The sequence below is a fragment of the Cavia porcellus genome, unplaced genomic scaffold (assembly GCF_034190915.1).
Source record: "Cavia porcellus strain 051 isolate PalLab524CR breed Dunkin Hartley unplaced genomic scaffold, mCavPor4.1 scaffold_1, whole genome shotgun sequence".
NCBI classification, from domain to species: domain Eukaryota; kingdom Metazoa; phylum Chordata; class Mammalia; order Rodentia; family Caviidae; genus Cavia; species Cavia porcellus.
Genome location: NW_026947484.1, coordinates 73904812 through 73918077, shown reverse-complemented (window position 1 = coordinate 73918077; position 13266 = coordinate 73904812). Strand labels below are relative to the sequence as shown.

At 43.9% G+C, this 13266-nt stretch overlaps 1 protein-coding gene across 36 annotated transcripts in view; it reads right to left on the bottom strand.

Annotated features, from left to right (window-relative positions):
* The window catches only part of Trpm3 (transient receptor potential cation channel subfamily M member 3), a 764333-nt gene that overhangs the window by 47975 nt on the left and 703092 nt on the right, over positions 1 to 13266 (bottom strand). For 20 of the 36 annotated variants that reach the window (XM_063249817.1, XM_063249888.1, XM_063249939.1 and 17 more), the window contains 2 exons: positions 12742 to 12993; positions 5508 to 5682 (listed from right to left, as the gene is read on the bottom strand). In XM_063249817.1, coding sequence (XP_063105887.1) covers positions 5508 to 5682; positions 12742 to 12993 — 427 coding nt within the window. Of the gene's footprint in view, positions 1 to 5471; positions 5683 to 12741; positions 12994 to 13266 lie in introns of all 36 variants that reach the window. The other 16 variants (XM_063249808.1, XM_063249797.1, XM_063249827.1 and 13 more) reach the window with 1 other exon arrangement.

Genomic DNA, 13266 nt, shown 5'->3' with positions numbered 1-13266 from the left:
CTTTCTTCATAGCTTTTCTGGAATTACTGTAGGGACCTCAAACCAATCCAGCTCGGCAGAATGACCTCCTTGAAAGTCCCCTCCCACATTCCCTACCTCAGTAAATGGCACCGTCCTTAGACTCTGTGGAAATTGTGGGCTGGCGGACAGCTCCTTGTTTGAAATCTCCACCCATTTCTGCCCGGGTCTCTCTGCCTTGCCTCCCTCAGTCTCACGCTGCCCACTTTCTCCAGTTCTAGCTGCTATGGGATTCGCAATATTGCCTCATTTTTCACTTCTCTGCAAAGCCTTTCCTGTGGACTTCCTACATTGTTGCTCAAGGGGTCTGAATGAGCACATAGCTGCTCACGGTGCGGTGCTGCCCTGACCACAGGAGCACAAGTCCTCCCTGATGTAGCCCCCGGCCTCTCTATTCAGACCTATCTGTTCTGCCTCCCGCCTCCTGCCTCTGTCTCCCGACAGTCAGTCACACTAAATGATTTGTTGTTCCGGGAACTTTCCATACCATATCTCAGTTTAGAATGCCATTTTTTCTTTCTTCACACCCCCCTGCTCCCATCTGCCTAGCAAACATCTGCTCATATTTCAGGGTTCAGCTTAATCTTCCTTTCCTTGGCAAGGCCTCATCTATCGTGCCTTCTTCCCACCCCAGGTGGAACTGACTGCTTTCTCCTTTAGGCTTATCTCTAATGTCAATTGTCAACATCATTTTGCTTTCTTGGAGGGTCAGCTCCTTCAAGACAATATCCCTGTCATGCATATCTCTGTATCTCTGTACATTGGTTTTCCAGCTCACAGTAGCAGCAAAGTAAGTATCTATTGAATGAAGAATGAATGAAAATGGAGTCTCACCTGGGTCCAGATGTTAAATGAACAAATGTTGATCACCACAGTGTACTGAATTGTCACAACGGCCTGTTGCAGACAGCTCTGTTATTTGTAAATGCATTAAGCCTTAGTTTGCATTAGCAAACAGCTCAGGTGGGTAGTTCCTCAAATGTGATCTGACTTTCAAGGACAGAAAATGGGAACAATGGTGCCTGATGCTAGCTTGCTTCCTTTGCAGTTTGTGAAAGCAACCCCCCCCCAAAACAATTGCCCTCTTGCGCCAAAGTTGGCACTGGCTCTTTTTTCTTTTCCAGAATACTTTCTTCGGTCAGGCAGCACTCCTGTGCTATAGCTGGTAGGCATTAGTGTATTCTGAATTCATTAGGGAAGTTCAGTCTCGAATACTAAACAGATGCTCAGCTCTGAAGAGCTGGAGTCCAACAACAGAAACGCATAACAATTGCCATCTTCTCCTGCTCCTGAAGCTTCACAGAAAACAGGTCTATTTTAGAGGCTGGATCCTGCAGCTGTCCTAAATTCCTACACCTAAAGCCAGGGACCACGAATTTGAGGCAGAAGAGTAACTCAAGAGAGCATGCTAGCTTTACAAGCGCAAACACAATCTTTGTTTCCAATCACCACCAAGGAGATAACACGGATACCAAGGAGCATGGAATTTGTTTTTATAGTGAATCTTTGTACTAAATCAATCAGTCATCAATCAAAGTAAAAACAAAAAACCACTACTAGCCCAGATTACTTACTAATTCCAGATGGAAAAGCTCTAGGCATTATGGAAAAAAACAAAAAACAAAAAACAAAAAACAACCAAACCCACTGACCTATGCTTGAGGTAGATTGGACAGCTGATTTGGAGCAAATGCAAGTGGCTAGGTAATATTAAGCTGTCATGGTGGAAGGTAAGTTTTGGACATTCTGCTTTCACAGTACTATCTAAACTTGTAAAAAAATACTCAGAGAGCAGAAAGAAGGACTAAATTTAGACCCTCATTTAATGCATTCAACAGCATGATTCATTTCCCTCCTGCCTTGGTAGAGCCTGGAGATGTGAACATACAGCAGGCAACACATGAACGCCCTGTAAATAAACAGAATCCTCATTCATTCAGATGCTGTAGAAAGCCGCGGACACCCACTTGCTCTGCCACTCTAGGTGCTCTTCCAGGTACCACACACCCCAGACCTAAGAAGCAGATTTCTGAGCTGCTGAAATGCAGCTAATTTTACCTTGGCTCCAGCTCTGCCCTGGCTACTGGTGGAAATTTATTCCACAGCTCCTCTGCTCTAAGTGACTTTTCCCCTCGAGCTCCAGCGGGGTCCTGACCAGCTCTCAGAGGCCATGCAACACAAGTCGCCCTAATGAAGTTGCCCAGAAGAATGTCATCATTTGGTGTCAGCGTACTTAACGACCCAGAGCCCAAGTCACATCATGGTAGGCCTAAATTGGGTCTCAGAGAGCTAATATTATATATAGCATAAGTACGTGAAAATAATTCTGGGCTGTTTGAACAAAAAGCAAGTACCAGCCAATGGTGAATTCAGTTCCCATGAGTTAAATCAGTGGAGGGCACAGTGCCCAAGTACTGCAGACTGTCACCATCCTGTCCCTACTTCTGCTGTCTTCTGCTTCTAGCCATGGTCGTGCAGTCTGCTTCCAACACCCAGGTGAATATTTTAACCTTCACAGACAACTTCCATGAGTGGTGGGCTATCATGTATGTTAGTCCAACATGGCTTAGAGGGAAAATCACTATTTTTTCATTTTATGTGACTCCATTTTTTTCTTTCAATTTTAGTTTTTAAGCACATTTGGAAAGTAACCTTACATGCATCCTTCTCGGGTCTTTGACCTTATTGGTAGCTTCTATGTTTAGGACAAATGTCAGGAAAAAAAAAGATGAAATATATTCATTAAAAATCTTAGATAACACTGCCTTCCAGAAGTGAAGACACTGAAGCTGTCCCCACTTCTGAGGTATAAGGACCCCACTGTGCATCCTGATTGATAGAAATTATTTCTCCAAACATGAAATGGGTCTAGCTCCTTTGAAATGAAAACCGAACAAGGTTAGGCAAGGAGCGCGTGCACCAGTCACATTCGGAATGCGTCAGCCTGAGAAGGTGCATTGAATGAGCAGCACTGGGAGAAGCCCAGACAGGGGACATCATGGGATGGGCCTGGGAGACCCTGGGCAGGGCTGCGGGTCCAGGTGGATATGAGGTCCAATCAGCCTGAACACATGCTTTACACGCCAATCTGCACACAGCACAGAGAAGAGGCGGCACACCAGGGCAGCGTCAGAGACTTGTACCTTTCTCAAACAGCTTCGTGCTGGGGTCTCCCGGGCAGTTCTGGAAAGCAGGTGGGGCAGGCAGTATCCAGTCCTCTCGGGGCCCACCCAGGGCCACAGTGTGAAAACCAAATCATTTAGAGGACAGAGATGCTCAGTGACCATGGCCAAATGCAATGGCAGATTTGGGGGCGGCCGTCTATATCCATTTGAGAAAGGACCAACCCTCTTTAGCAGTCTAGACTGGCTGATTTAGCTTAGAACAGTGGCTACCTCTGCAGCTGATCTCAGGTCACAGGGAAGGGAAGGGGGAGGGAACAGCCTCACCAAGGCTGCAGCCTTCCAGGACTGGCTCAGGGATGGATAGGGATTTGGGGTAGGGATTTGCTCTCACACACGTAGAGCACCACGGATCTAATTCACAGTGTGGGAATCTAGTTTCATACTTCACTCACACAAGACGCCTCTCTTTCGTCTCCGGGGTGGGGGTTTTCAAGTTCTAAACTACAATCAGCCCTTCGTTGAAAACAGCGATAATAAATCGATGGTGGTGTTTGTTGCACTAGGCTGGGTTCATAGTACAACATCAATAAATGGCCACTGGTAGAGGGACAGATAGAATCCCATTGCTAAACTGCATCTCCATCCCTCCCTCCCCCACCTCACATTGTCAGAAAGCCCACAGGGTCTTCGTCTCATTTGGGGAAAGCTAGGCGAGGCAAAATGGCGCCACTAAGTGGAAAAGCAGTTTCTAGGGGGAGAAAGACAGGTGGGCTTCTAAGCTTTGTTTTACCTTTACGGATCCCTTGAATCGGAGGCTCTCAAAAGGATTTTCCCATCTCTGGGCAGCTGTCTCAGTGATGTCTGCACATTGTCACCAAAGACATCATAGCCCCGGGAAAGAGCTAGGCATGGTAGCTCTCATCTGTAATCCTAGCATGCTAGGAGGCTGAGGCAGGAGAATTGCAAGCTAGATCCTCCCCGCAAACAAAACAAACACAAAGGGGAGAGTTGAAATTCCTTCTCAGTAAGTTGGCTAGCTTCACAAGGCAAATATTTGTTCTAATGAAAAGTTCCAAAGAGTCTTGTTTGCCTCAGATTTGAAGGAAAAGTGTATTGGTTTAAAATCCCCGAAGCAGGGGAAAACGACACATTGTGTGTTCTGTTGCCAGTGGACATAGCTCTTCGCTGGCCTGAGGACTCTCATCTGGGGCTTTGACTTTACCTTCTGAGTCTTGGTCATGCTTGGGATGGGCAGGGGTGAGGGGAGGCTGACTAATCTCTGCTCCTGCTCTTAATAAGCTGTGCTACCTTGTTACGTAACCCTAAGCCCTGCCCACAGTCCAGGGCTCAGACGGCTGGCCTGTCAGCAAAAAATGTATGAAAAATGTTAATTCAACAATGTTTGAGGCCTATTATTTCCAGAGCTAAACTCCTCAGGGAAAATAAGAAATAGCCGCCCCTGGGATTCAACTCCTCCGTACTGTGAGCTGTTCCTTTCTTAATGCTTTCTTCCAAAGTCCTTTCCCAGTGCCTGGTGTGCTCTGACATTTGGTCCAAATAAAATCCTGGAACAGATTCCTAGGCTACAACTATCTGCAAATTCCACGCAAAATGAGTGTTTCTCACGGAGAATCAGCATCTACCAGGGCTTGGATATGTGGATCCCAGTGGGGGCCAGCTGGTGCTTGGTCCACACACTGAAATACTTCATGATAGAGATATGATTTCTTTTCCTAGCATTCATGGCAAGTAACTCAGTCTATAACCTAAGGCATTTTCCATATTTTCAGGCAATGAATACTACCTTCCTAGGAGTCTCAACAGCACATAATTTAAGACAGTGGGAAAGGGAATTGGAGAATAGTTTCCACTGCAAGGAAAATACCATACAGATGTTTGCCCTTAACTCTTGAATTCTGATGGCAAAACTGAGATTGTTTATTTGTTACAAAGTCAAACCCAAGGAATATATTTGCTAGTGGCTGTGGGCTGAGGGCTGGGGTAGCAGTGGGGAATTGTGACATAATATTTTCCTCATACTGAAATGTCCAACAACTGGTCCTCGGATTTGATTTACAAAAAATTTAGGTCTTTTAAAATGGTTCATTTTTGGATCAAATTTGGCATGCCATATGTTAATTTGTGTCACAGAAAGACATACCTGAAGATATACCCAAGAATTGCTTTGCTACAATTGTATGTTTACCTTCTGTAATTTTTTTTTCCACTGACATATAACAAGCTAGAAATTGGTCCTCTATCTTGAGCCATTTATTGAGAACGAACAGATGAACTTGGAAAAGACAAGACCCAATTGAAGTTAAATACCTGACTTTGGTGTATGAGAATCATAAACTTGCTTACGGTCTATCTGGTCCGCAAACACTTCCCCATAAATCATCCAGTAGGGCATGTAGAAGATGTTCTTGGCCAGTTTCCAGGAGGGCTCCTCATTGGGAAAGAGGATGGCTTGCCTGGCGACCCCAAAGCTCATCAGCACCACCAGCATGATGATGACAAAGTACATCATGTCTATCATCTGGGAAGGTGGAGAAGCAGAGGGAGAAACAAAGGAAAAGCCATGAGATGGAGCATTCCTGTGAAGGCTGACGCCAATGGACACCTGTGGACACTCGCTTTCTAGACTGCTGATAACATAGACGGTTAAATAGGCAGCTGTGTCCAGATAAGAGGCCTATGGCAGTTATTGTCCGCACAACCTTATTAGCAACTTAAAAGTGTACACAAGATGGATCCCCTTCATGTCCCATCACTGTGCATGGGACGTAGGTGTGGAAGTCAGACACCACAGACCCTCGGGTCTCTAAGGCAGTCACAGAGGGACCTCTTTATCTGCTCTTAGTAAAAGCAAATGTCTTCTTTGGGCTTCTTTTTAAAATTGGAATTCGGGGAGTTTGAATTATTTCAAGAACTAATGCAATGCAGTAAATTCCCTCTCTCATCCCAGAAAAGCTAATGAAGAGCTGGAAAGGGCGTGAAAATAATTTCTGATCAATAAAGCTGGGGCAAACCAATATCTCAACCTTGTGACCTTGTCTTATCGGATGATATTTGGCCACAAATCTGTCTACAGAGAAAAGCACGCTGTTTATACTTCTGAAGGGGATCCTGGCAGAGAGTGTTTTCTGAAATATTAGGGTTGGGTGACCCCATGAGCCATCCCAATGCCTGCTGCGGGGATGATCGATTTTTGCCTTGATATGCTTATAAAATCCTCCTGAGTGTATCCTAGTAACAATATTATCTCTTGTTCATCTTTCTCCTTTTTTCCTTGTTTGTTTCCATGGTATTTGTTGGATCTATTTCTCATATGCCAAATCGCTTTCCTTTTATCATCCAAGAAGAGACTGCAGTAATGATCGATGTTGCCTGGCCAGAAGCCACCAGAGAATCTTCTTTTAGAAATAGGCCCCGCCCACCCAGCCTCTGAAGTCGGTGTTTTCCAGGCTAGGTTCCTATCTCACCCCCTGGAGACAGTGATAGGAGATAAGCATGTGACAAGAGAGGCCTACCAGATGCTTTTTCTTTGCTTAACTGAAGTTGTGGGAGCCATAAGTTCTCTTCCTTCTTCTAAACATTGTAAATTTATTGTGCCTGAGGCTGAATTTCCCTCTGGTGAGACTGATCCAAGTGAGACAGATATTCTGTTCCATGCAGCAGAAAGAGAACCAGAGTTGGCATAGGCCGAGTCCTGAGTCAGGTTTCATCCTGTCATTCTCCAAGTCCATCTGTCTCTAAGGGTTAAGCTGGTTGGACTTTGGTTCCTAACCCTTGCATCAAAGTATGTGATACAAAAACTACTTCCTCTTGGATCCCATAGGTCCAGAGGGAATGCCCATTCACAAAGAATGATGAAAAGTAATTTATCAACACTAATGAAGGCTACTTAGTGTCTCAGGGTGTTTAACTGTTGTGAGTGCTGAGGTTTGAACCAGAGACTGATGCACACTAAACATGTTTTACCACTGAGTTACACCTGCAGATCTCCAAATTAGTTTAAAACTGTGTGTTAAAATAGTGTATTCTGTGGTGCCCATTACTGGAATGCAAACATTAGAGCCTTCCTGAATGCCTTAGGATATTGGGGTCTCAACATATTGTAGATCAATTAATCACTTTTCAAGATGGCTTCAAAATTCATCGTCCTAAGTATCCTATGCCTAAACCAAATAGGAATCTCTCCAAGTTTGACATTCATTCTCATTTTCTCGTGCTGTGTGGTTACTGCATCCAGGTTAGTGGTCTCAGAACTCTCAGCGAGCAAGCTGACTGCAGAAATAGTTTTATAGAAAATATAGGTCTAGTTTTCACCTCTGCTCTCTCATTTTTATTTTGTAAAATTCTTTCAACACTTATTTTGAAAGTTCTATGAGAGCCAGGCATGGTGGCTCACTCCTGTAAACACAGCTCTTGGGAAGCTGAGGTGGGAGGATCGTTGTGAGTTCAAGACCAGCCTGGGCTACAAAGTGAGCTCAAGGCCAGCCTGAACTCAAAAAAAGACCAAAAAAAAAAAAAAAAAAAAAAAAGTTCTATCAGTGAGAAAGTACACATGGGTCCTTCATGCTACGTTTATTTACATAGTTAAAATAGAGGTGGGAGAGGGAGGTGTGTTCTCATGAGATGGAGCCAAATAGGCAGTAAATACAGAAACTGCACTGATTGTTTTCCAGGATTGTTTTCATTCAAGTTGATTATGTTATGTATCCAAAGCAATTAGAGAGAAGAACATTCTTCCTGAGTTCTTAGCTTCATATATTTCAAAGTCTTCATTTTATTAAAATACCAGAATTTGAGAATTATCAGTGAACACAAAGGACCGGATTCCTTTGTTTTAAAGCTAAATTATCCAATCAGTTCAAAAGATTCTGTTCCATTCTTGGACCTTCTAGATGTTCAGCAGGGGAGAGTATACAAGTAAGCATATGTTCTGGGAGGTCAGACAGCCTGGTTTTCATGTTGATTTTGCCAGGAAATATAACTACATTAAGGAAAAAAATTATCACCAAAAAACCCAAAAGTTTTCCCAACCAAACCAACCAAACAAACAAAAAACGCAAAAAAAAAAAAAAAAAAAAAAAAAAAAATTAAAAAGGAGAAGGAATTTTAAAAAGCTAAGTGGCCTGGTGAAAACTGCTTACTCTTTTTTAATTTTTAAAATAGAGGTAATAATATATGTTACTTTCACAAGGATTAAGTGTGCCAGTATGTGAAGGCTTAGTGTGGTAATTTCTCAGTCAGTGATAACACGTCATTGTTAGACTTGCAGGGAGGTCAGGCTGTGGAGGCAGGAATTTGATTCTACATTGCTGAGTCTCAGTTTTTTCAGTTATTGAAGGAAAAGACTAAAATCTGTATAATGATGAATTTCACGTGGCACCTGGGTATGCCAGGGGAGGCGGCATGGGCCTGTAATCTCGGCACTTGGGATGCTGAGACAGGAGGATTTCAGTGAGTTTGAGGACAGTGTGGAGCAGTGCCTGAAGACCAGCCTAAACCACACAGTGAGACTGTGTCTCACAAAACCAAACCAAACCACCCCGCGGTTCCTGGCACACAGTAAACGATAGCACTGTTGTTTTTATTCTGCATTATACAGGTGAGCTTGATGCCAACTAGAGGTAGAGAATTCCCTTGAAAAGGGGAGGGTGAAGGGAGGGGTCAGGACTGCAAAGGATCCTGGACCTGCACATCCTCATCAGTTGGCATCGCACTACAGATACGGGCTTTCCATGCCGTGAGGCTCATGTGTACTAGCTTCTCACACAATGTGAAGACACACGGACCAGTGCCAAGGAGATCCCTGCCATCCTGTGTCCAGTGACCCTCTCAGAGCGCAGCGAGGTACCTGGCTGCTTAGCACTGCAAAGGAACTTCCTGGGATCACCCTGCTAAGCGTCCAGCCCAGCAATTCGTCTGGTTCATCAATATAGGTGTATTTGATCCACCTTCTGGATCAATGGCTCCATTATTGAACTAATTATCTCATTTTTTGTTTCCAATTGTCTTCTGTTAAACTTTTGTTTTTATTGCAATATGTTTGCAGCACACAATGATCACACTCAGCGTGGGACATTGGTCCATGCTCACAGCACATCTTAATTCCTTTTACCTTCCATCCGCTCCCTTCTTCCGGGACACATTCATCCTTTCTTCCTGCCTTCTCTCCCTCCCCTCCTCCATGTCTTGATCCCCTGACCATCTGAGAAAGATCTCCCTCCCTGCTTCCTACTATGTCACTTTTATTTTGGAGTGAACTACCTTAAAAGCCTCATGAAAGAGAAGCAAAGTCCCTACCTCTCCTCATTTTGACTTCTTCTCCACTGATACATGAAGTCATTCACCCGTTAGAAGGCAGGGGAGATGCAAGCATCCTTCCTGCTCACCCTTGGTAAGGTTCCAGTCTCGTCAAAAGTGGGATAAGAATGCCATTATTAAAGTGTTAGGCCTGGATTTTAAGATAATCTTGCTGCATTAGTGTGATTTTAGTTCTTTCAAGGACTTAAGAGCTACCTAGACTTTTTCTTTCCTTTTTATTTACTTATTTTTTTGGAGACCAGATCTCACCACATAGCCCAGGTTAGCCTGAACCCTTGATTCTCCTCCTGCCTCCGTCTCCTGAATGCTGGGATTCCAGGCATGTGCCAGCAAGTCCAGCTTTTTAAAATTAATTAATTAATTAATCAATCTAGTGATAACAAGATTGAATACAAGTGTCACCTCCCTTGTAATATTTTTATTTTCAGACAGTCTTGGTAAGTTGCCCAGCTTGGCTGTAAACTTGTGATCCTCTTGCCTCAGCCTCCAGAATATATAGGATTATACGCATGTGCCACCACATCTTCCTCCACCTAGCCTATTAAAGGTAGCATATTTGGTTTATTTGGGATGTTGTTGAAATAAACTCAGGCAGCCATCAGACAAAACATCCAATCAAATGAAAATCTAATGCAGTGGTTCACAGAGGGTGGTTTTGTCCCTGAGGGGGATTTGGCAATGTTTGGGGACATGTTTGTTCTGGCTGTGTGAGTACATGCGTGTTCTCTGCAGCCATCAGAGGCTGAGGGTGCCGCTGTGCATCCTATGATGCCCAGGACATGACCTGAAATCATTACCCAAATATCAGAAGATTAGTTTCCAAATATCAGAAGAGTCAAGGGTAAGAAAACTCAGCCTGATTTGACAGTTCTGAGTGCTTTTTGGTTTCATCAGTCCAATTGAGAATACATCTGACAACTTTGTAAAAGCCGGCCCCCAGAAACCCTACGCACTATATACACAGACTGGGGAGGGTCTACAGGGCCTCTCTCCTGAGCCCTGTGTGTGGACTGTCTTTAGACACAGGAATTTTCACTACAGTCTCAGATAAACTGTTAAAGGACAAAGAAGATTATATAACAGGTGGAATGGTAAAGTAATAGGCTCATTTTTTTTCCTGATCAAAAACTGCCCATTGAATGGGGGTTCAGCTTTGAGTAAGTAACTCAGATTTGAGAATTGAAGCTCTTCCTCTCTAGAACAGGTTTGCTGATATTTACTCTAAATAATGTTGGTACTGTGAATACCAAGGCGGTGTCCAAAAGGGTCAGCTATAGCACAGACTGTGCTCACCAGTTTTTCCGTTCTTCATTGACTTTAAAAACCATAATATAAACACAGTGTTAACAGATATAATTTATCAACTACCATTGGCCATGGAACATGCGATATTTCTAAGCATCATGAGGGACACAGTTATTGCTCATGGCTGCTTTAGCAGTGAGTAAACTGAATCTTGAAGAGGCTAAGTAAACTGTTCAAGGGCTCCAGGTCATCTGAATTCAAATTCTTCCTTTGCACATGAGTTTGTCAGGGCTTTTGTGGGAAGAGTTCTGGCTTAAGAGTCATTTCAAGGGGCATACAGGCAGATAATGGGGGGAGGATGGACATATTATATAAATATATTACATGTACTGAAGCCCCCAAATGTGAAACTGGGGGGAGACAAACAACAGAGGTGAAAATTATCAAAGTATGGTCTGTTCATGTATGACTCTGCCAAAATGAAATCTATCAGTCTGCAAAAGCTACTTATTTATTTATTGTCTTTTTGAGACAGAGTCTCACGGTACAGTTCAGGCTGCCCCTGAACTCACTCTGCAGCCCAGGCTGGCCTTGAATTTGCGGTGATGCTCCTACCTCAGACTCCAAAGTGCTGGGAAACAATTGTAAAAGGTGAGAGAAGACTCATGTTAGTAGAGCTATGAGCAGGTGTTTAATGAATACTGAGTCATCAGCGAGGTCTGACAGTGACACCCGAGTGGTGACGAAAGGGCGCACGGGGGACACTCGCTGCTTCCAAAGCTCATGCAGCGGAAGTGACCAGGATTAGCAGGGAGGCTTTGCACTGAGAGACGTTTGTGCAGATGGGGTGGGTGGACTGAGTTCCCCCACACACGTCCTGGGAAGGTAAAGCAGGTGACACACTTAGAGAAGTGGGGGAACTGGTAAATGTCCCTTCTCTGGGCGTCAGGCTCTGATTCTTTCTCTAGTGAAGAGTTTGGTGTGGGAGTTGAATGAGCCATGCGCTACCAGATTCACAGTGATGCTGTCTTGCTAGGGTTCTGTCTTTATGAGGAAAATCCAGAAGCTGGTGTGTGGTTAAGGAGTATCAGAAAAAGGTCTTGGCCATTTGTATGGAAGCAGATTGGCTTGACACTTGGGGTTCCTTTGTAAAAAATTAGTGTAAGCAAGTGTATCATTCCCAAATCTGGTTTTAAAGACATCACTCACTGCCCATCAGTGTAACAAGATACCTGACCTATAACATTCAATTCCAACTCAGCTCTGCTCTGAGAAACTACATCTGTATTTCTTCTGCATAAAAAGAGCAAAACTTCTAAAACCTTTCTAAAACTTCACTTTAAAAAAGATAACACATCTTTTAAAGCTGGGAATGGTAGCACATTCCTGTAATCCAAGCTCTTAGGAGGCTGGGCAAGTTTGAGGCCAGTTTGGACAACTTAGCAAAACTTTGTCTCTAAATAAAACACTAAAAAAGGCTGGGGATATAGCTTGGTATTCTGTAGATTCAATCTCCAGTACTACCCACCCCCAACACAAAGACAAAGACAAAGACAATGAAAGAATCTTTTAAAATCCATTTTCATTTTGATGGTGGTGGCAGCCCATTCCTCCTCCAGCACTCTGCTATGGTGTAAGCTTCCCATCAACCCTTTCCCTGACCTACGCTTTTTCTGCACTATACACAAATCTCTGGCAGCATTTTCGTACTGCATGTTAATGTTCTTTCTTCCTTTTTCTCAATTTTGGTTCCACAGAAAGAGCATCTTTGTATACTCAACTCCTCGGCTTGGCACAGAACAAATGATCTTTATATATGTTTCAGCTTGCCAATGGGTGGCTGGTGATTAAATTCCTGTTTTTGTATACAGATGTAGTCAAACTCTCAAACACTTAAAAGGAGTTTTAAAAAAAAACATTCCTAGGGCCATCTCCTGTAGACCTCTTTAAAAGTTCTCCCGTTACCTCTACTGCTTCTCTAAGTATGTATAACGCGGCGTCAGGGGACCCTGCTTACCATTTTTCCAATCATCATTACATAGGGGCCCAGATATTTGTTCACGCCGAAGATGTCTAGTAAGCGGATGTACCAATAAATGATGTTCACACAATAGATGACTCTCCCGTCGCTGCGGAAGGGCTGGTCTTGAAGACGAAGGATCATTCCGACCGAGAACAGAAGGATGGCTATGAGGTCTGTGACGTTCCAGTACTCCTGCAGCCACACCTTCACCTTCTGCAGCAGCTTGCCCGGCTCCGACATCAGGATCTAGAGAACCGGAGAGAGCAGGTTAGGTCTATTTCCTGTCTCTAGTTTCCATACTATTGTCCGATGCTTGGTCCATGAGCTGACCCTGGAGGTTTATACGCTCTGTTGGTGTCCACCTTAATGCTTTCATGCTATGAATGTACAATGGAGCTTAGCGTAGCCGATCCAGATTGGTAAGGTCTAGAAGCAGAGATGAACAATAAGTTTGATCCTTGGAGTTGCCTTACCATCCTATGACACGCGGTGGGGCTTTGCTCTAAGATTATTTGCACC